General features: G+C 49.4%; 1 protein-coding gene and 1 pseudogene across 2 annotated transcripts; one reads left to right on the top strand and one right to left on the bottom strand.

Moving 5' to 3' along the window:
* Positions 1–581: 581 nt before the first annotated feature.
* Htr1d (5-hydroxytryptamine receptor 1D) lies at positions 582–21,292 on the bottom strand. Of its 2 annotated transcripts, none has more exons than XM_036179204.1 (2): positions 21,266–21,292; positions 582–3,098 (listed from the first exon to the last, which is right to left on the bottom strand). In XM_036179204.1, exon 2 carries the CDS (start codon positions 2,528–2,530, stop codon positions 1,406–1,408), a length of 1,125 nt encoding a protein of 374 aa, XP_036035097.1. In that variant the 5' UTR covers positions 2,531–3,098; positions 21,266–21,292; the 3' UTR covers positions 582–1,405. The 2 variants fall into 2 exon arrangements, with proteins under 2 accessions (XP_036035097.1, XP_036035096.1); XM_036179203.1 differs by lacking the exon at positions 21,266–21,292 and adding an exon at positions 20,947–21,025 and having other exon boundaries at positions 582–3,211.
* LOC118578340 lies at positions 3,965–4,297 on the top strand (annotated as a pseudogene).
* Positions 21,293–23,590: the final 2,298 nt, after the last annotated feature.

The following is a 23,590-nucleotide window of genomic DNA, read 5'->3' as shown; positions in this document are numbered from 1 at the left end:
GCCAGGCCCAGTTTCTCCATTTTTAACTGTCACATTATACTGGCATCCACAGTCACAAGACTCAACAAATTGTTATAACAAATGCTAAGAAATTGGGCACAGGCCTGGCGTGAGGTGGGTGCTCAGTGGATGTTGTAAATCGAGTTAAATCGAAAGTCTAGACATCTGGGCAGAAGGGGAAAAGAAGAAACACGCAAGTATTTTACTACTCTTGAAAGGCTGGGGAGATGGCTCAGAGTATTTGCGGTCCAAGTATGCCAACTCAAGTTCCATCCCTGGAACACACGTAAAAACCAGATGCAGTGGTGCATGTCTGCAATCCTAACACTCCTGCGATCAGTCAGGAGGTGGGGACAGAAGAATCTCCCTGAAGGTTGTGAACCAGGAATATGCAAGGCAGAGGTAGAAACAAGAGACACCCAGCTTCAAATAAGGTGTAAAGCCAGGACCGGCACCTGAGGTGGTCCTGTGACCTCCACACACGCACTGTGGCATGCCACACCTTTACACATATGTCACATGCACACACATACAGAAAGCAATAGGTAAATAAATAATTCTGTAAAATCATCACTGCTCACTATGTGGCATGCTTTTTATTTGATAAGACTTCACATCTTAGGAACTCTGATGACAATGAGTTGTAAAAAAAAAATAATAAATAATGATTCAGAAAAAAAAATCAGAATGGGCAGAATGGGGTGACCCAATCAAAGCTTGGTGGGTGGGTCCAACACTTGTCAGTCTTCTTGAGTGGCATGATGGTAGGTTTGAACTTCTGAAAATTATATGCTAGAGATAGAGGGAAGGATAAAGGATGCAGAGTAGTTGATCTGGTCCCAAGTATCCCTCTCCCCTGATGCCACCTTCTGAATTTCTGTCCACATCACTCTGCATCACCAGTACCACTTTCCTTTTGGACAACCAGGACCCAGTGGAAGCAACTGGGTGTTATTTTCTAATCAAGAAGCTATAGAAGATGGTGACCCCTCCATTCTGACCCCAAATTCTCTCTAATTCAAGTCATTAATCATACCCACTCTCCACGGTCCCATATAAGATCCCAGGTAGACCAGAAGGCCTTCCCTCTGAGCCTGCTAGAGAATAAGACAGTTCCTCACCTCAGTCCTGTAGCTTAGAGTTCTTCCGATCCAGAGAACCATGAGAATATTAGATAAGGGACATTTTCAATCCCGTCCCCTTTCACACAATGGCCTAGCTTTAGGTGACTCAAAAGTCTGAAAGATGCTGGCAGTTGAATATAGAACGAGTCTATTGATTATTAATCCAAGACCCAAGATAGTACACATCAATCCAAGTCTTAGAGAAACAACAATAATTTAAAAAGGCAACCTTAGTCAGGTTACAGGATATAACAATGACCAAGAGTCACCCCCAAATCCGACTAGGAGGCCTTCCGGAAGTGGACAACTTTCTGAAATGCTTGTCGAAAGTCTTCATTGAACACAGTGTAGATGATGGGATTGATGAGGGAGTTTAAATAACCCAGCCACGTGAAGAAGTCGAAGAGGGCCGGGTGGATCCAGCAGGAGTCCCTGCAGATGGGGAGGACCAGAGACACCACAAAGAAAGGCAGCCAGCAGATGATAAAGGCCCCCAGGATGATGCCCAAGGTCTTAGTGGCTTTCCTTTCTCGAGCTGCAGAGATCCTCTTGCGTTCGAGGATGCTATCAGCAAGCTTGATTTTCACCTGGTTGAAAAAGAGAGGGGAGCCGGCTGTGTGTGAGTGGCTCTCGTGGAGGCTGGGGTTGAGCGAACAGAGTGAAGAGCCCGCAGAGCCTGTGATAAGCTGTGCCGTGGTGAAGCGCTTCCCATAGAGGGAGGGTGGGTTCAGGATGCGACTCCGGGCGGCCACGTATATGCGGCCATACAGGATAATGAGCAAGATGGATGGGATGTAGAAGGCCCCACAGGTGGAGTAGATGGTGTAAGAGATCTGAGATGTATTCACCAGACAGTCGGACATCTCCTCATGAGCTGTGGCCTGCCTCCAGAAGAGGGGTGGGATGGAGATACAGATGGAGATGGCCCAGACTGCCGCAATCATGGCTGCTGCGTGGCCTGCTGTCCGGCGTTTGCTGTACTCCAGGGCATCGGTGATGGCCCAGTACCTGTCCAGAGCAATGACACAGAGATGTAGGATGGAGGCCGTGCAGCATGTGATGTCAGATGACACCCAGATGTCACACAGGATTTGGCCAAAGTTCCAGGTGCGGGTGGTAGTATAGGCTATGCTGATGGGCATGACCAAGATAGAAACCAGGAGGTCGGTGGTGGCCAAGGAGCCAATGAGATAATTGGCCGGGGTGTGGAGCTTCTTGGTGAGCAAGATGGTGGTAAGTACAAAGGCATTGGAGAGGACAGTGGCCAGTGTGATGAGGGAAAGGATCACCACAAGGGAAATTTTGAGCGCCTGCAAGACCTGTGGGTTCCAATCCCCTGTAGCATTCAGGGATCTGTTGGAGACCTCCTGGGGAGGGCCTTCTATGGACTGATTGGGCAAAGACATGCTCAGTGTTGCTCTCTTCCCACAGACTTCTACTCACACGGCTCCCTCCTTCACTATTGTCCCACCCAAAGAGCAAGGTCATCCTTCGGCTGCACAATTGTGGAGGCCATACATCAGAACAGAGCACAGAAAAAAGCTCTCAGGACATGCCCAGGAAAGAACACCAAGGCCACCACTAGCTGCTTCTGGAAGCAGACAAACCTCAAGGCATCTTGGGGTTCTGGAACTTTTCCCAGCAGATGCTCCAGCCCAGCAGACACATGATGGATTTGTTAGAGAATTACCAGGGTCTCACAGGAGGATGGGCAGAGTGCTGGGGTTCTTGTCTTTGGCATTCTAGTTCTTTTCAAGACCGAGACGTATTTACTGAAAACTTCTACATTTCCTTGTTCATACTTAGGGAAGATTCTGGTCACTTCCAGAGAACTTTTAAGAGCTTTGAAAACTGGAGACAAGAAGTAGCAGCTGATTCAGAGGTGTGCCATCAACAGCTCCATTTTCCCAGGATCCTCCCGACACGTCATTGGTCCTCAGCGTTGTTGGTTCTATCCTGCTGACGGCTTTGAGTCTGACCAGACAAAACATTCCCGTTACCAAGACTCAAAAAAATGCATGAGCTAGGAGAAGGCAAAACAAATGGGTCACTGCTGGTTCACAGACATGGAGACGTGTTCGGAAGCTCTGAGGTTTGAGAAAGAAAGAGAAAGAAAAAAAAAGTAGAATCAGATTCTAGAAAGAGGATTCTGAAAGCTGAAAATGTAGACACTGCTCCATGCTTCCCTGGTGCTGTGAACTTGACTTTCTCCAGATCAAGAACATGGCAGAGGCGGTGTGCCCCACCCACACAATTCCCAGGGGGGACGGAGTGTCCTAGCTGTTGGAAGTATCACAAGCACATGAAGTCAGTGCTGTAAACTGGATCAGAAAGCGTCACTCTATTTATGCAGCAAATGGAAGCTAAACAAAACCAAACTGGGCCTGGGAGAAAGAAAGGCTGCCAGAGAGAACACCATGTTGTCACCACACACTGTCTAAGGGTGGAGGGTGACCTCCTTTCATTCATCTGACTTTCCAAATTTCCTAGAGTCCGCACAAGTGACCTTTGTGGGAGATGGAGGAAGGGGATGGTGTTTTTTGGTTTTTCGAGACAGGGTTTCTCTGTGTAGTTTTTGCACCTTTTCTAGAACTCACTCTATAGCCCAGGCTGGCCTCAAACTTACAGAGATCCACCTGGCTCTGCCTCCTGAGTGCTGGGATTAAAGGCGTGTGCCACTGCCGCCCGGCCCAACAAAATGTTTCTTATTAAGTAGAGACGTTAACTGCTGGCATCTGGGTGTCGTGAAACAGGTATGAAGTGAGAGCACTGAGGATCACAGCTGGGGTGGAGCTGGTATCATTTGTCTGAATAGTGGCTTTATGGAGAACCACATGGCCATGGCTGGAACACTGGTGTGCAAAGCACTGGACTATGTCTGGAGCAAGGACTCCCAGGACTACCTCATGAGTATGAACTTCTGGGGCCCATTGCCAACTGGGGTCTCCCCGTTGCTGTTATCAATGTCCTGAAGAAGTCTCCTGAGATTATCAGAGGGTGGATGACTTTAATCCTCTGTTGCTATTCTTTGACATTCTTGATATTTGCCTACAAGGTATGACCTGGAATCTGGCTTCTGTTTGCATGCTGTGTAACAAATGAAGTAGATCAGCTTATTCAGGGGAGAGGGGTGCCTCATCAACTACGAAATGAGTAAGCAGGCATCTGCCTAGCCGGGCAGCGCCTGCCGAGCAGTGGTGGCCCACGCCTTTAGTCCCAGCACTCAGGAGGCAGAGGCAGGTGGATCTCTGTGAGTTCACAGCCAGCCTGGTCAAGAGAGGAAGTTCCAGGACAGCTGGCTCTACACAAAGAAACTCTGTCTCAAAAAACCAAAAGGAAGGAAGGAAGGAAGGAAGGAAGGAAGGAAGGAAGGGACAGCACCCAAGAAAGAAAGAAAGAAAGAAAGAAAGAAAGAAAGAAAGAAAGAAAGAAAGAAAGAAAGAAAGAAAGAAAGAAAGAGGGAGGGAGGGAGGGAGGGAGGGAGGGAGGAAGGAAGGAAGGAAGGAAGGAAGGAAGGAAGGAAGGAAGGAAGAAGGAAAGGGACAGCACCCCAGACACTGCTGCAAACCACAAATCACATCAGCATCAAACACAGAACGCTGTCTTTAATAACCTTGCCAACATTATAGAATAGGTGAGAGTCCCTAGGCCAACTCTGCTGCCTTACCAATGCTAAAATGTATTTGTCTTCATCAAGTAGTTAAAAATATGCAACTCATTAAATAATCTTGAATGATTATTTATCTTTAGTAATCTGTAGTATGTGTATGTTATCTATAGGGATTTGAATAATAAGTATCTAAGGGAACAACGTTTTATAACTATAAGCACTTACATACTCAAAATTCTTGACTTTCCCTTTAATGGCTATAGTATATCCCTCAGCTGGCATGTCTAGACATAATTTCCAGTGGTAACAAGTATCAGTATTTTCCATAGTGGGCAGACACAGATCTGTAACTTAATGGCAATAAATGGTTTAAATGTTTGCTTAAAAAAAAGTTAACTGCTAAAATTTAAATCCTTGAGTATTTTTCATGATAGAAATTTACTTCCAGAAAAAGAATTCAACTTTATAAATGGAAACTGGATGTTTGGCCCTATGGGTTAGTTGGTTTGCTTATTCATTCATTTATTAATTTAGTGTGTGTGTGTGTGTGTGTGTGTGTGTGTGTGTGTTGTGTGTGTGTTATGTGTATCCATGTACATACGCATCTGTGTGAGAATGCAGATACACCTCTGCCACAGTGTGTGTGAGGGTCTGAGGACAACTTCAGGGGTCAGTCCTCAACTTCCACTTGGTTTTAGAAACAGCATCTCTCTTTTGGTAGTCATTTTTGCATAAGGCAGATGACCTTGCCCACGAGCTTTGGAGAACTTGCCTCTTCTCATCTCCCATCTCACTGTAGGAGCTACTGTACCTGGTTTTATGTGTGTTCTGACATAGTGAGTCCCAGGCCAGCCAGGGCTACATAGTGAGACCCTGTCTCAAAAAACAAAATAACAAAAATAACAAAAAGCAGCCAGGTATGATAATATATGACTATAATCCTAGCAGTCTACAGGTGAAAGCAGGAAGATAGGTGTTCAAGTCCAGCCTCAGTTATATCGCAAGTTTGAGGTCAACCTAGGTTATATGAGACACTGTCTCCAAGAAAGGAAGGAAGGAAGGAAAGGAAAAATACCCCCCCACAACAAACAACCCTAAACTCTAAACTCTAAAACATATTCCCAAATTTGAAAGATATTATTATTATTATTATTATTATTATTATTATTATTATTATTATTTTGAGGCAGGGTCCACTATGTAGCCCTGACTGGCCTAGAATTCATAATATAGACTGAGCTGATCTGAACTCACAGAGATGAGCCAGCCTCTGCCTTCCTGGTGCTGGATTAAAGGTACACCCAGCCTGTTATTATTATTATTATTATTTTTTTTTTTTTTTTTGAGCTGAGGACTGAACCCAGGGCCTTGTGCTTGCTAGGTAAGTACTCTTCCACTGAGCTAAATCCTCAACTCCTATTATTATTATTATTAGTGTTCTTGTTATGTTACAGGCACTGAGCCAGACCAGGGCCTGAGTCACCCAACCTGTCCAATGGGCAATATCCCCCAACTTACAAATTGGCCAATGGGTGTTCAGAGAGGTGATGTCACCCAGCTGGAAGTAGAAGGATTGAGTCCAGAGCTCTCCAAATCTCTACCTGCCTTCAAATTTCGAAATCCAGGAAGAAAAGCCTCAAGGCAACAGGTATGGCCCCGGGGGTAATAAGTGACAAAATAGTTCTCCTGCCTCCTCCTGCCCTGGGCTCCATTCCAAGCCTGCAGCTGCCTTCCCTTCTGATGGCTCACATGGACGATGTGAAGTCAGATTGGATCCTTAGGAATTGTCTTTCCTGCAGACAGGCAAGGTGGACATGCTACTGTCATGTCCCACAGCAGGCTGGTGTGCCTGCCCCACACACTCAGACATTCCAGCCACTCCCTCAGGGAGAGGCATGGGCTGGGAAGGCCGAAGGGCTGGTAGGCAGGCAAATCCTGAGTGACATCTTAGGAAGAGGGACAGGGAGAAAGGAGATGGCCTCGGTTAGGCGCTTGCACTGGAACTTTTCAAGGAAATGATGTCATTCTAGAACCTTTAGCTTTTCCTTTTTCCTTCCTAAACCAAGGAGGGAGGCTTGTTTCATCCTCTCATCGTTGGGAGCATGGACTACAGACAAATGCCTTTCTCCATCACAGCTCAAATTACAAAATAGAAATACAAATAAGGACGACCATTAGATGTTTTCACCCAGGACGTGAGAACGTGAGAGAATACTTTTTTTTTTTTTTTTTTTTTGGAGACAGGGTTTGTCTGTGTAGCCTTGGCTGTCCTGGAACTTGCTCTGTAGACCAAATGGCTCTCGAACTCAGAGATCCACCTGCCTCTGCCTCCGAGTGCTGGGATTAAAGGCGTGCACCTCCACTGCTTGGCTTGAGGGAACAATTTTTAATCTGATCAAGCCAGTGTGTGAGAAAGTGAGACCACAGGAAGTGTCATTACCTAAGAATAAAGCCAAAGTTGGAAGTGCCCAGTAGACACAGAGTTCGTATTGTCTCCAGACATGAATGGTGTGGTGACCGCCCAAGGACCTGTGATCCCATTTCTGTACATGCTTGCTCAATGGACAGACAAACTTCTATGTTCACAAGCTAATAGGAATGTGAATGATGTTGGTGGTCCCAACTGTAAAACCAAACATCAGAAACAAATGAACTGACCCTCAATGGGGAGACCTGAACACCCCAACACAGAGTCTATAGTGTCCTATTTTTCATTTCATTTTATTTGTGGTGTGTGTGTGTGTGTGTGTGTGTGTGTGTGTGTGTGTGTGTTGAGACAGAATTTCACTGTGTTGCCAGGGCTTTGTGTAAGGTAGGTGAGCACTCTACCAATTGAGCTGCACCCGAGCACTCTTTATTCTTTAATCTGCACACACATATATATGTACACACACACACACACACACACACACACACACACACACACACACATATACATACATATATACACAAACTACTTTGTAGGAAATAACGTATTTGTAAACAAAGAAAAAGGTCTAAAGACAATAGAGTCAAAGAGAAAGAAGCTCAGAGACAGAGACAGAGAGAGATACAGAGAGAGAGAGAAAACTGGGGAGAGAAGCAAGAAGCCCCACCCTTGGATGTCCATGAATGACCTCCTACCAGGAACCTTCACTTGGGCCAACTCAATCTCCTCCCAGCTAAGTCCCAGCAGGCCCTGAAAAGTCACACAAGCCAGATTTTCAGTTCTTCTGAAGCAAGCCCCTTTACCTCCTGGCCCCTCCTCATCTGTCAATTAGAGCAACACCACTTTTCTCCCAGAATCCTCCTGTGGTTGGAGCAAAGTCAGGACACCCTTGGCAGAGGGACTGGCACACAGCAGGGGTCCTCCACCAGCCTTTAATCTAAGCCTCCTGCCCTAGGCTCTGGGGCGATCCTTTCAGAAGGGTCTTTAACTGAGTCATAAAACCTGCCAGAAACAAAGTGGATGTGTGAGTCTCGTGGATCTGCGGAAGCCAGTCTCAACCTTTTAGAGGCAAGGGGAAAAAAAAATCCAGGGCTTTCTGATCAAAGATTTGTTGCAGCAGAATAAATCCCCCACAGAGGAATTCATGTCTGCTTTCTCTGTGGTACGGATGAGTGAACCCTGGACAGGGAAATAGGTCTCCACAAATCTGAGCACTTTCCGTTTTACAAAAGGCTTCCATGCTGTTATCTGATTCCACTGGTCCTGTGTGGGACCTCCTACAGTCAGAGTTCTCTACCGGAAAATCAAGGCATCACGCATGCTTCCTAGAGGTGGAGAGAAGGTTAAATGTATTCACATACATTTTAGACAGAAAAATCTTCCCATGACTATGGATCTCTCTCTCTCTCTCTCTCTCTCTCTCTCTCTCTCTCTCTCTCTCTCTCTCTGTGTGTGTGTGTGTGTGTGTGTAAGTGATAATTTAAAACATTAATCAGTATCTTGAGGTACAAATAAATAAGTTTCAAGGTTCAATATCTTAAATGATAAAATCTGGAAAATGGGGCTGGAGGGACGGCTCAACAGTTAAGAGCACTTGCTGCTCTCTCAGAGGACTCCACCTTGGAACCCAGCACCCACATCAGGCAGCTCACAACTCTGGCTTCCTCAGGCACACACACACACACACACACACACACACACAATTAAAGAATAAAAATCTGCCGGGTGGTGGCGGCACATGCCTTTAATCCCAGCACTTGGGAGGCAGAGCCAGGTGGATCTCAGTGAGTTCGAGGCCAGGCTGGTCTACAGAGCAAGTTCCAGGACAGCCAGGACTGTTAACACTGAGAAACCCTGTCTTGGAAAAAAAAAATCTTTAAAAAATCTGGAAAATGGGGGCCTGGAGAGATGGCTCAGAGGTTAAGAGCACTGGCTGCTCTTCCAGAGGTCCTGAGTTCAATTCCCAGCAACCACATGGTGGCTCACAACCATCTGTAACAAGATCTGGTGCCCTCTTCTGGCCTGCAGTCATACATGCTGTATACACAATAAATAAATAAATCTTTAAAAAAAAAAAAAAAAAAGGCTTGGGGATTTAGCTCAGTGGTAGAGATCGATCCTCAGCTCCACATTAAAAAAACAAAAAAAATCTGGAAAATGTTTGGGCATGTCTTACTGTGAGGCAGAGGCAAGGAGATTTCTGTGAGGGTCAGCCTGCTGTATAGAGTGAATTCCAAGATAGCCAGGGCTCTGTAGAGAGATCCTGTCTCAAAAAACAAACAAACAAAACCTTGAAAATGTAGAAGGGAAAGATAGACACATTCTTTTATTCTTTTTTTCCTCCCCCCCTTCTCTCTCTTTCTTAGTGTCTTGTATCCCAGGAGGGCCTCAAACTCACTATGTAGCCATGTGCACTGTTTGTGTGCCCCTGGGCCAACCCAGGCTAAGCAAGCTCTCTACCAACTGAACTACATCCCCAGCCCCAGTAGGCAGAACCCTGGCCCAGCACTTTCCACATCCATCTGCCCAACAAACATGAGCAGAGGCTTGGGGCTGAAGCTTAGAAGCAGAGCACTTGCCTGGTATACAGGAGGTCCTGGGGTGGATCCCCAGCACCGAAAAATAAAAAGTATGCATGAATGTCCACCGAAAAGATGTACGATGTATGCAAAAGTCGTTCCCAAGAACTCACTATTTATAACAACCTAGAAGGAATCTACCTAAACAGACAGCAGCGGGTGTGATTGGTAAGTAACTGTGGTATAGCCTTACGGCGTGCAGTAAGTACATCAGAGAATGACCCCAGACACTCACAACCACATGGATGAACCTCACATTAGGTCAAGAAGCAGCCACATACCCGCTGCAATGGGACTTTATAAAGTTCACCAGCCTGCAAAATGATCCCCTTGGTAAGGACAGGATCCAGCATGACTTTCGTTTGGTGTTGAGACATTGCCTTGCTATGGAGCCAAGGCTAGTCTTGAGCTAACCTCTGCTGATCCTCCTGCCTCAGCTAGTCACTACTGCCATGGTAGTTGAGAGAGATACCCTGGTTGGGTTTAGAACGTGAATCTTAAAAAGGGAGGGAGCCTCTGGGGGTGGGGGGGAGCGACACATGCTTTGTTCTGGAGCTGTGAAAATTCGCCAGGCCATAGCTTGGGTTTGGAGTATATTTGCTTTTACATCTCCCAAAACTAGGGATTATCCGTTAGATGCCAAGTGGCCAAAAGAGCACCCAGGGCACCAGGGCATATAGGTCGCGGGCAGACCTCAGGTTCATTAGTTGAACACCTATGCTGTTTCTTCAGGTAGAAGATGAAGACAACAGAGGCCCCAGTGCCACACAGCTAGCTGCTGTGTGTGAATGGACTATGGGGCGGAAAGTGTCAGGTGTCTAACAAGTGCTCCCTCGGTTGTAGCCACCATGGCCCCCAAGTTATCTGCTGCTTTCTCTGCCCTCAATACCCAGAGTCAACTCTGGTGGAAAAGCGTGACGTGGGAAGTCCCAGAAAGAAATAATTCCTGAGTTGTAAATTGTGCCCCGCTCTGAGCGGTACGATAAGATCTTGCGCAGTCCTGTCCAGACTGGCCCAGAGCGGAGTCATCCTTGGCCGGCGTAGCCATGCTGCACAGGTGTGAGCTCACTACCTGTCTGTGAGTCGCCCAGAGCTGTTTCCCCTGCAGACTGACTGCTCGCTTCTCCTAACCCTGGTGCTCAGGTGTCCTTCATGTGGCTGGAACCTTACCCTGTGTCACTCACCTGCTTCCTTCTCATCATTTAGGCATTTAGGTATCAGACCATCCTGCATCACAACGAAAAGATGAGTGGGGTGGGAAGGGGGACATGTAGTCACATAACTTAGAAAAAAGTTTTTTAAGACAAGGTCTCACTATGTAGCTCTAGCTGTCTTGAGACTAGCTCTCTAAACCAGGTTGTCCTTGAACTCACAGAGATCACCTGCCTCTCCAGAATCTTCTTTTCAACTAAACATCTGACCATGTCACTCCCCTAACACCCGCCTGGGGCTCCCCGGGCACTTTCACTGCTTAGTTTAAGAGACTCGCCATGGAGAGTCCCTTCCACCTCTAACACGTTCTGACAGTTTGCTGTCATCTCCATACTCCAGCCATGCATAGCTGCCTGTTTTTGCAGCAGGGCTACCTCCTGCTCTGACCCTGTGTCCTCCTATGCTTGGAAAATGTGACTTCTGCCCTCTGGTTGTCTCACTCCAAGCCACCCTATGGACCAGGCATACTTGTAATGTCTTTCCTAACTTGCCTGCCCTAGGCAGCCCAGGCACCCCTCCCCTGAGGGCCCAGCACCATCGCTATCCACACGAATTCCTTAAACACGGGGTGGGGGGGGGGGGGGGGGGGGGGGGCTGGTCTTATTCCACTTATGACTCTGACAAGAGACAAATAATGTTTGTCTTGGCGGAGAAGGGGAGCACCCAAAGAGATGGCTTGGCTCGGGGCTTAAGAGCCTTTGCTGCCCTTGCAGAGGACCCGGTTGCGTTCCCAGCGTCCATGTTAGAAGACTCACAGATGCCCAGAACTCCAGCTCCAGGGCATCCAATGCCTCTGAACCTCCTTGAGCTCCTGCACTCACGTGCACATACCCACACAGACACACAGTAAAAACTAACTTTTAAACGTTTATGTCAAGACAGTGACCAGAAGAGGAGGGGCCCGGCAGAGGTGGGGCTCCTGGGCTTTAGCTCCTCTCTGCCACTAACTCTGTGTAACCTAAGTCACTTCCTTCTTTGGCTCGCAGCTCCTCCAACTTCAAGAAGAGTGTTGGGCCAAATCAGAGACTCCCCTGGGGAGTATTAGAAGCACCTAGGGAGCTTTTGTGACACAGAAATGGCTGGGTCTGACAGCACAGGCCTGTATAACCACAGGTACTTAGGAGGCTGAGGCAGGGAAATCAAAAAAGTTCAAGGAGCCGGGCAGTGGTAGCACACGCCTTTAATCCCAGCACTCGGGAGGCAGAGGCAGGCGGATCTCTGTGAGTTCAAGGCCAGCCTGGGATACAAATCGAGATCCAGGAAAGGCGAAAAGCTACACAGAGAAACCCTGTCTCAAAAAAAAAAAAAAAAAAAGTTCAAGGGCCAGCGGTGGTCCGGTGGTGGTGCATGCCTTTATTCTCAGTACTAGGAGGTGTGGGGGTGGGGGGCAGAGACAGGCAGATCTCTGAGTTCGAGGCCAGTCTGGTTTACAGAGTAAATTCCAGGACAGCCAGGGCTACACAAAGAAACCGTATCTTGAAAAACCAAAAAAACAAACAAACAAAACCTACAATTATCTAGCCTTCTCCCCCAGGGGAGAGCCCAGACACTGTGATTTTTAAAATTCCTCAAGTGTTTCTACAGTGTGGTCCAGCTGGGGTGACATCGAGATATGGTCATCACTGATGGCTGAAGATCGATAAAATGTCCCATACAGGAGAGACCTGTTTTCAGGGCCTTTGAACCAGTTAGAGAGGCAAAGTTCAAGCGTTCCTCTTCTTGGTTTTGCACTGGGATGTTATGAGACCTCAACAGGCCAGAGGCCACTGTGAACAAGCCACAGCAAGAGCTTTTGTCACTGGTGGTTTGGGTGGATTCCTGTGCGTGTGGTAAAGTGGGCAGCGAGGTCTTAAATTCCCTCCATCTGCCTCTACTACTGCCCTTGAGGCAGGATCAGTATACCATTTACAGATAAAGACACAGAGTGGAAAGATGAGCAGCTCAAGTCCACGCATGGCACAGCTGGATTGAGAGACCCAGCGGGGAACTCCAGAAGACTCAGTACTGAGGTCACTGCACAGCTGGGTTGAGAGCCCCAGCTCGGGGAACACCACAAGATTCAGTACTGGGGCCACACTGCACAGCTGGAATAAGAGATCCAGCGGGGGAACTCTAGAAGACTCAGAACTGAGGTCACTGCAAAGCGGGATTGAGAGATCCAGCCGGAGTAAGTCCAGAAGACTGAGTACTGAGGTCACCGAGCACTTGAAATGTAGACACTGACAAGTGACTTGAGTGTCAAAAGAACACCTGGATCCCAGCTCTTGTGAAGCTGAGGCAGGAAAATAGAGTTCAAGGTTAGCCTAGGCAACATAGTGAGACCCTGTCTACACACACACACACACACACACACACACACACACACACACACACACCCCAAGGGCTGGACAGTGCAGACCCAGACCCAGTCATTGTCAACAGGGTGCTATCACCCCCTAGGGGTCACTTAGGGATTTTGTCCTCTGTGAACTGCGGTTCTGGTCAGGGTTTTGGGGCAGACAAGGAGGCCTTGTAGGGGTCAGCCACAAGGAGAGCTTGTCAGGAACTGCCTTAAGCTTCCCTACCGACTGTAGTTATCACGATCTTTTCCTATTGTTGTTTCCCAGGGGAGGAAACTGTAGTTCAAAACTCTGTTCCAAGTTAGGATGGAATTCTAGGGCTGGGATTTGGGTTTGCCTGGCTCCATGCGGCACCCTCCTAAAAGGTGTGAAAGCCTGTCCAGTTCTCCTTTCTCTTCACACAAACTGCTGTCCAGTACAGGCCTGCAAACAAGCAAGACCTTAGCCAGGCCTAATGGCTCACACCTCTCACTCCAGCACTTGGGAGGCTGAGGCAGCTTGAAGCCAACCTGGGCTGCATAGCAAGACCTTTATCTAAGAAAAAGAAGAAAGTGGAAAAGGGAAGAGAAGAGAAGAGAAAAGAAGGGAAGAGAAGAGAAGGGAAGGAAGAGAGGAGGGAAGAGGGAAGGGAAAGGGAGGAGGGGAGGGGAGAGGTGGGAAGGGAAGGAGAGGGAAGGAGCTTTAGTCCAGTGTGCTCTCCTGGCAGGGCCTTCTCCCACCAGGCCTGTTCGGTAGATGGTTAACATCTTTGTTCAGCACTTGGCACAGCCCGGAGGAAAAGAGTAAGTGGCGCCCTCGGCATGTCTCACACTCGGCTGTGCCTGGAGCGGGCCTGAGAGCCTGCCTGGCTTGCTGCAGGTGAGACTGCTGGGACCAGGCTGCACAGTGCACACTGAGCAGGGTGTGCAGGGGAGGGAGGAGTGGGGCTGGAGGGGGTGGACACAACACAGTTACACCAGCCCTGGGATTTGCAAAAGACCTAGGTGTTGGAGCGGGCTTTTCGGAATCATCCAGTCCAGCTCCCATGCAGTGCTGATGAGGGGACAGGCTCAGCAAGGGTGAGACACTCCAGCGAGTCACATAGTGAGTCACAGGTACAGTGAGTCTCCCAACCCCCAGACTCTCACTTGCAGAGCGAACCTGAGACAAGGTGGAAGTACTCAGGGGCCTCCTGCCCCCCGACTCATGCCAAATGCTTCTGGTGTTTTCAAGTGCCAGCCCCGCTCCCCCAAGCAGAGGCAAGTCTAACAGCAGACAGACAGGCCAGACATACAGGCCTTTTGAACTGCACCCCTTGGTCTGGAGCTTAGCCTGCCTCCTCTCCTCACCTCCAGATGCTGCACATCTGGATCTCTAGAGAGCATTTGAGCTCATGGGGCGAGTCTACCCTTCTCTGGGGCTGAAGAGAAGTTGCCTTCTCCAACGTGGGTAAACAAGATTCTAACAGCAGGGATATTTTTCCTGGAAGCCAAACAGGGAATTGCAGTGTTTAAAGGACTCAAACCCACTAGCTGCCATCTGCTGTCCCTGCTGGGAGGCATAGGGCAGCAGCCATTAGGGGCTAACACAAGCTTCCGAGTGAGGTAGCCCATGGAATCAGACAGGCAGCTTGCTTCCCAGCTCCCTTGATTAGCTCTGTGATCTTGGATAAGTTACTAGGCCTTGCCAAGCCCGTTCCCATTCAATAACTCCTGAGGGTGTGGACGATACAGATCTGGCACTGGTCTCAGGAGACTTGCTGTGACCCCTGGAAAAAACGCTTTCTGTGTATGGGATGACGGTGGCAGGAGGCATGCTAGGATCCCGGGAAAGCAACAAGGACAGGAAACCTGCTGTCCCTCTGAGCCCCCGCTCTGAGAGTGGCTTTGAAGCACAGGACTGAAGCTTGGAGAACACTTGCCTTTAGTCACCCCAAGTCCTTTTCACTTCCTGCCACTTACCTTTGCAAAGACCACATGGGCCAGCCCCTTCCCCTCATCCCCCTACCGTGTATATATACATAGACTCATCAAAGCCCCACCTCTTAGCTGAGGCCTGTACTTGTGAAGACAATGATTCTTTTGCTTCTTTGAGTTTCCTCACAGGTCACTCCCACTACCTAGAATACCTTCTTTTTTATTGTTTAAAATATTTATTGTAAGCCAGGCGGTGATGCCTGTAATCCCAGCACTCGGGTGGCAGAGGCAGGAGGATCTCTGTAAATTCAAGGCCAGCCTGGTCTACAGGGCTGGTCCAGGACAGGCTTCAAAGCTACAGAGAAACCCTGTCTCAAAAAACCAAATATATATATATAGTATTGTGTAATGAGTGTGCGATCTATATGTGCACATGTGTGTGTACCAGCCAAATGAGGAGACTCTCTTCCTTGAGACAGGGTCTTTAGAGGTCACCATTCAGGTTGGGCTGGCTGACCTGTGAGCTCCCAGGATCTGCCTGTCTCTGCTCCCCCAAATGCTGGGGTTACAGGTGTGCACAATCATGCCCAGCTTTTTGACATGGGTGCTGGGAACTTGAACTCAGGTCTTCAGGCTTGTATATCCGTCCTTCTCACACACTGAGCCATCTCCCTCTCCTCCAAAGAATGCTTTCTGAGCTTTCCAGAGTAGAGCTGATCACTCACTGCTCTCTGTTGTACTAAGTATCTTTTGTAGGCGTTACATTTGCTCTCCCCAACTGTCCTCACTTGCTGCCTTCCTGGGTCCCCTGCAGACTGGAATCCTGGAAGGGAATGACGCATGTGTGGTGGAGCCCACTGTCCTTCCCCAGCTACCTCCAGGACTGGTTGCTCTATCTCCCCTTCATGAAATTTCCTCTTTCCTCTGTGCCAGTCTCTAACACAGAGCCGGTTCCTAACACAGACCCTGTCCCTAACACAGAGCCCGTCCTAACACAGAGCCCATCCTAACACAGAGCCCGTCCCTAACACACAGCCCATCCTAATACACAGCCCGTCCTAACACACAGCCCATCCTAACACACAGCCCATCCTAACACAGACCCTGTCCCTAACACAGAGCCCGTCCTAACACAGACCCTGTCTCTAACACACAGCCCATCCTAACACACAGCCCATCCTAACACAGACCCTGTCCCTAACACAGACCCTGTCCCTAACACAGAGCCCGTCCTAACACTGAGCCCATCCTAACACAGAGCCTGTCCTAACACAGACCCTGTCTCTAACACACAGCCCATCCTAACACACAGCCCATCCTAACACACAGCCCATCCTAACACAGACCCTGTCCCTAACACAGACCCTGTCCCTAACACAGAGCCCGTCCTAACACTGAGCCCATCCTAACACAGAGCCTGTCCTAACACAGACCCTGTCCCTAACACAGACCCTGTCCCTAACACAGAGCCTGTCCTAACACAGACCCTGTCTCTAACACAGACCCTGTCCCTAACACAGACCCTGTCTCTAACACACAGCCCATCCTAACACACAGCCCGTCCTAACACACAGCCTGTCCTAACACACAGCCCGTCCCTAACACACAGCCTGTCCTAACACACAGCCCATCCCTCGCTGCAATGCAGAACTTCTGTGTCTCTCTTCTCCACACAAGACAGACCAGGGACTTGGCTTTGTTCATAGCTGAACATTTTAAAGTTGATACAGGTGATCAATAAAAATTTACTCAAAGAATAGATGAAAGAATAAGACAATTTTACCCTCCTTGGCCTGTTCCCTCATCTCTCATAATCCAAATGCCTTTTGGTGATTCTATCTGAAAGCTCCATAGGAGTTCTAAACTCAATCAAGTTCTCTCACCTAGACTATAACTTGGCTGCCCTCATATTGCTGATCAAACCCAGGGCCTTGTGGATGCTAGATAAGCACTCTACCATGGAGTTGGTTTTTTTTAAGACAGGGTCTCACTGTATAGCCCAGATTGGCCTTACACTGGACATCCTTGTGCCTCTGCCTCCTGAGTGATGGGTTTACAGGTATGCACCACTAGGACCAACTTCTTAGTTAAATGGTTTTCATTGTTTGTTTTGATCAACTTGTGGGTCACTTTTCTCCTTCCACCAAGGGGTTCCCAGGGATCCAACTCAGGTCAACTGGCTTGGCAGTAATAGCCATTACCTACAGAGCTATCTTCTCAGCCCCTATTGATCTTTTTTTGGATGGGGATTGAACTCAATGTTTCATGCACACTAGGCAAGCATTCTGCAACTGAGCCCCAGCCTAGCACCCAAACTAAGAATTCTTTCTACATTTCCCCCCAGCATTTAACCAGCTATCTCAAAGAAAGGAGGAAGTTGAGTCTCACATGAATCAATGGCACAGTGGAGAGCCTTGGTCTTAACAGCCCAGGTATCTCATATCCTGGCAGGCTCTGTTTCCTCTCTCCATATATTGGGGACATTCATTTGTCTTAGGTTGGGCTACTCTGTCTTTCTGGAGGCACAACATCTCCTCTGCAGAAGCCACTTCCTCTAGGAAGCCCTTCCCTGGTCAAATGGCATGAAATACCACACTTTCTGCATAGTCACATGCAGCACAGACTGGCTTTCCACTAACTGTGCAGTCGGGAATGATCTCGAACTGCTGCCTCGACCTCCTGAGTGCTGGGATTACAGATGTGCATCATCATGCCCTGTTTTCTGCACCACTGGGGATCAAACCCAGGGCCCTGTGCATGCTAGGCAAGCACTCTACCAACTGAGCTCCATCCCCAGCCTCCAAATAGCTCTCTTTTAATCCCTCTTCTGACTCCAAGTTTATTTGTGCTTCCTCCTGCCTGTAGCTAGAGGCTCCCTGAAGATAAACCTAATCCTGCCCCACTCCAGTGCCTAGACCACTTGCAACCAATCTAGAAAAAGTCTTTTTCTAAAACTTAGACATACCCAGAAAAAAAAATCAGCAGTATTGGGGCTGGGGCTGGTTAGGGGTTTGCCCCCCACTCCTGTCCTCACCCTCCACATGCTAATAATAATAATAGAAAAATATCAGTCTTCCTTTTTACTTTTTTTTCTTTCTTTCTTTCTTTTTTTTTTGAGACAGGGTTTCTCTGTGTAGCACAGGCTGTCCTGGGACTCATTCTGTAGACCAAGCTGTCCTCAAACTCAGAGATCTGTCTGCCTCTGCCTCCTGAGTACAGGGATTAAAGGCGTGCACCACCACTGCTTTCCTTTTTTCTTTCTTGACAGAGTCTTATTATGTAGCTCAGGCTGCCCTCAAACTCAAGATCCAACCACCTCTGCCTCTTGGGTGCTGGAATTATATAGGTCTGGTGCATCATTCCTGGCTTCTGCACTCTATAATACTTGATGGCCCCTGACCATCCAGGATAAAATCCAAACCCTCACCATGATCTACAAGTCCCTCACCATCTGCGCTGAACCCCATCCTCTCTTTGAGCTAGCCTCCTATCTGTGCCCCTCCCCAGTCACTAACACCACTTCTACCCCCACACACAGCGTCTCCCAGCCAGGTCACCCCTGCGCTCATTTGGGCGCATAACTCTAGCTGATGCTTTCCGCTTATCTGTTTACTGGCCATCTCTCCACTCCACACCCCCGCCATACCCACATAACACATAGCTCTGTCTAGCTCATCACTGTATCCCCAGGGCCTGACTAGTGCCTGGCTGACAATAAATGGATGGTTTGCCAGCCCAAGAGTGCTCTAGGCTGGAGACAGCCACCTCTGAGTCACGTGCAGAGAGGTGGTAACAAGAGCCCCAGGGAAGGTGAGATCACCCAGGGAGAGGGTCTACCATAAGCAGGCAGGAGGGCTTGGGCCATCAGAGTACCTAGTGCCTGGGCATAGGAAGAGGAGCCTGAAAAGAAAAAAAAGGAAGAAGAAGAAGGAAAATAGTGTTAAGTTGAAGGACCCCAAAGAATCCTGTTTCAGAGGGGAAGTGTGGCCAACAGCGTTAACTGCTGGGAAAGAGAGGAAGTTAAAGTGAATTTGGCTTCCTGGATGCTGTGGCTTGCTGACCTTGGGCTCTGTAGGCCTGATGGGAGCCGTCTGTGCAACGAGGGCATCCTCTCGGGGCTGGGAATGCCAGTCTCTGAGGATCTGTGATTCTGTTCGTGTTCATGTCACCCTTCCCCAAAAGAACTGCTATCCATGAACTGCTTTCCATCCCAGGAGAGAAGGGATCACAGCAGCCCCACCCTCCATCAGGCAGCTGGCAAATCCAAGGAGGCATCTTTGTATTTCTGGCCTTGTAATTAAATGAGGAAGAGGGGACATCCAGGGTCCTACCACTTACACCTGCTGGCCTGGACTCCAGCTTCCCATGGAGTCCCCGTCTCTTGGACAAAACCCACCAGCTGCCAACCAACCCAGCTTCCCAAATGACCAGCTTGCTGCTGTCATAAAAGGCCCCTTGGAGGGAGGGCTGAGACTCTAGCCAGTGTCACCGGGGTCCAGAGGAAAGCACAGACTCCACTAGAGAACACTGTAAGGCAGTGGTTCTCAACCTTCCTAATGCTGTGACCCTTTAATACAGTTCCTAATGTTGTGCTGATCCCAATCATAAAATTATTTTCATTGCTACGTCACAACTGTAATTTCACTGTTATGAACGGTAATGTAAATATCTGCGCTTTCTGATGGTCTTAGGTGACCCTAGTGGGTCGCAAACCACAGGTTGAGAGCTGCTGCCATGGAGCAATTCCAAAGAGATCCAAGCCTGATACTACAAAACAGGGCAAGGAGGGCGGAGCTCCTGCTGGGGTCAGATGTTATACTAGGCAATGATCCCATTTGATTTTGCAAAGCAAACCTTCAGTGTGGACATTGTCATCCTCATTTCATATAGGAGGGAACCAATTCTCAGAGGTCCACCGGCTTTCCAGCGATTGCACAGCTAAGTGGCCAGGGCTAGTTTCCTAATGCAGCCAGCCTGAGAGTATCAGGGTCTTAATCCCTGAACGTCCCCAAACCTAGCAAGTCAAGGGGTCTGAGTCATATTCTCCAAGTACTGTAACTCTGGGCAAGATTTCTTCCCCATTCCTCCCATCTGCCATAAAGCGAATGTCCTAGAGCTTCGCAGTTCTCATGTTACCGGAGCAGCTAGGATCTGCAGAGAACTTTACTGTGGATAAAAAAGCATCCACGGCCTCTCACCCATTCCCACCAGTCCGCAGTGAAAGAGAAGCATCCTCTCCATTTGATAGATGTGCATACTGAGGCTTGGAGAGAAGCAGTGACCTGCCCAAGGTCACGAGCAAGTCAAGGCCCTTCCCAAACCCCAGCTCCAAACTGGACGCTCCCTTAAGTCCCCTCCCAAACCCGCGTCACCCCGAGACCTGGCCAGTAGAGGGCTCCCGGCTTCCCTCAGCTACCTCCAGGGGCCACCTGGGGGAATGTCTCAGATAGGGCCTGGGGTGCAACTCCCACCCCATGTGATCTCCTTAGAGCACCAGACACTGAGGACGTGCTCCCGGGGTCCCGCAGCCACCTTCGGGGCCTCCCTCGGTCCACCCTCGCTCCAGACAGCGACCCGGCATGCTCTCTTCGGGTCCCGATGGTCCTTTGGGACCGTCTGTCCGTGAGCATCCCTCACGTCCGAGAGGCGCACAGAGGCGGGACGCCGGGTGATCAGGATCTGCTCTGCTGGGACCCGCCGGGCCAGGCTCAGCCCCGCCGAGGCTGCGATGCCCGGCTGCCCCGGGCTCCCGCGCTTACCGGCTCCCCGCCGGCAGGTACCGGCCGACACTGTGGGCACTCCGCATCCCCCTGGGCAGCAACCCGGCCTCCTCACGACCCTGCTGAGCTCCAGGCGCCGCCGCCCTCCGCGCTGGCCGCTCGGGCTCCGCGCGCCTGCAGCTCGGGCTCCGCGCTCCTGCCCGCGCCCGCCTGTGCTCCACGCTCGGCTCTGGGGCTCCTCCCCCGCTGGGCTCGCTCCCCACTCGGCCTCCCGCCCAAGGCAGGGGAGGTCCGCCCGGAGCCCCTGCCCCAGCCCCACCACCGGAGGACGCCCGGGACTCAGTAAGAGGAGGCCCACCTGTAGGAAGGAACGGACTAATCTGGGAAAGTGGACCGTGCCTAGACTCCATCTATACCTCACTGCGAGTTCTTCACAAGCTGGGTCTCCCGCCCCCTACATTAAATTTAGCAAATATTTATCGATCCGCTTTATGTCTGCATGGACTATGCACTGGGGTTAGAACCATTGTGCACCTCCCATCCCCACTTCCGCCTCTTGGGGCTCACATTCCATTGGGGTAGATGCAACGCACTTAACGAGATGGCAGATGTTTCAGGAGGGAAATAAAGCAACAAAGGAGGTGGGGAGTTGGGGGGGGGGGTGTTGCAGGTGGGGTGGCGAGGGTCTCACCCATCGGGAAAGTAGTCTCCCAGGACAGAGAGGAGCTAGGAAGCGTCCTGGCCACACACTAGAGGTAGAATGGGTACAGTCAGTTTCCTGCTGGGCAAGTTGGGTGATCCCAGAGTTGGAGTAGCAGATCTGAATGGCAGCTCCCCCGTGCAGCGTTTAGCAGGTGCAGAGAGCCAGGGCAGAGAGAGGCCTGACTTCAGTGACAGGAACAGCAAAAACTCCTGCAGAAGTCCGAGCTCCAAGTGGGTCTTGATCAGGTTCCACACAGCTTGGGTGGACCTGGCCTCGGGTGTCCTTGCCCACCGTGACTCCTTATTGTTTGTGTATTCTCATGCCTTGCCCCACTACGCTGGTTATGCCGTCTTGATTAATTGACCCTATGAGCATTATTATGCAGTGACCCTGACCCTCCATCTCTGGTAACAGTTATGTCTTTAAGTCTCCTTGGGGTGTGTGTGTAGGGGGGTGCAGTGCATAGGGAGAATCTGGAAGCACCCACCAGCACCCACACAGCTGTTTAACATCTGGCACACCAGCAGATTGAGAACTCAGCAACTATGTCACGGTTTGCTTTCCATGTCCTTCTATGTCCTTCTATTTGCACCAAATTCTCTGCCCACCTGGCCCTCCCCTCCCCTCCCCTTACCCTCCTGGTCTATCATTTGTGATTGGCTTAGAGCCTCCATCTCTTACAATCTCTTTTTTGGAAGGCTGTGATCAATGGTCATTAATAATGCAGATGTTCTTTTTGTCTTAGCACAGATCTCGGGCAAATAAATCACTGGCATGAATAGACAGGAGTCCTCAGCAACCACACCTCAACCTTCTCTCCTTTCTTTAGGCCCTTGGCTCTTATCCAACATAGGAGATGGGAAGATTGAGCAATGCCAAATGTAGGTGGCCCTTAATATAGGCTGTGCTACCAGTGTCCTGGTTGAACCATTATAGAGGAGCAGAGGGTCCTGATACATAGCTCCTCATGGCAGCTGCCAGAGTCCTTCCCTGGGGTCTTGCAGTTGAAAAGTACACGCTTCAGAATAGATAGAAACATGCCATGAAAAAGACACTGGAAAAGCTGTACTGGAAAGACATGAGCAACATAGCTCAGTTGGTAGAATGCTTGCCTAGCATGTACAAACCCCTGAGTTTGGGGCTGGAGAGATGGCTCAGAGGTTAAGAGCACTGACTGCTCTTCCAGAGATCCTGAGTTCAATTCCCAGCAACCACATGGTAGCTCACAACCATCTGTAATGAGATCTGGTGCCCTCTTCTGGCCTGCAGTCATACATACTATATACATAATAATAATAAATAAATAAATAAATCTTTAAGAAAAAATCCCGAGCTTAACATCCAGCATCAAATAAACCAATAGTCATGCACATACCTGTAATTCCAGCACTCAGGAGGAAGAAGGAGGCTTGGAAGTTCAAGGTCACTGGTTGTGAGTCTGATTTATCTCAAGATGATGGTATGAAGAAGATGATGATGGTGATGATTATGGTACAAGGATGATGATAGTGATGATGATGGTGCTGAAAAGACAGGAGAGAAGGATAAGCCTCAGGCAATGCTTTCTAGTAACATCTGCTTAAAAAACAGCCCAGGATGGTGACATTGGACAGCTGGTTGATGGAAGTGGCGGCTATGTCTGTGATACTCGGGTGAGAACTGCCAGCAGCACCTTTGTAGTCCCCATCATTGCCACCACAGTACAAAGAAGGGAAGAGAGAAAGTGAGAGAACCCTGGGGGAGGGCCCAATTCCCAGTTAGCTTCCCGCCTTCTCCAAACGGCCCTCTAGCTTCGCCACCTCCTGAGCACAGGGTTCGGAGCCTCTGGCTAAAGCTTTGGCATCCCCAGCTTCTCCCACTGCCTCCCGAGAGGCCCTGCTTCACTTGGCATCCCAAGTCTTCCTCCACAGCTGGACCCGGCGCATGTTTAGAAACTCCTTCTCCATGTGGTCCTCGGATTCCTCACGCACAAGAGAGTGG

Source organism: Onychomys torridus, chromosome 2, assembly GCF_903995425.1.
Source record: "Onychomys torridus chromosome 2, mOncTor1.1, whole genome shotgun sequence".
Classification (NCBI taxonomy): Eukaryota; Metazoa; Chordata; class Mammalia; order Rodentia; family Cricetidae; genus Onychomys; species Onychomys torridus.
Note: the sequence above shows the minus strand (reverse complement) of the source record. Positions and strands in the feature narration are given on the sequence as shown.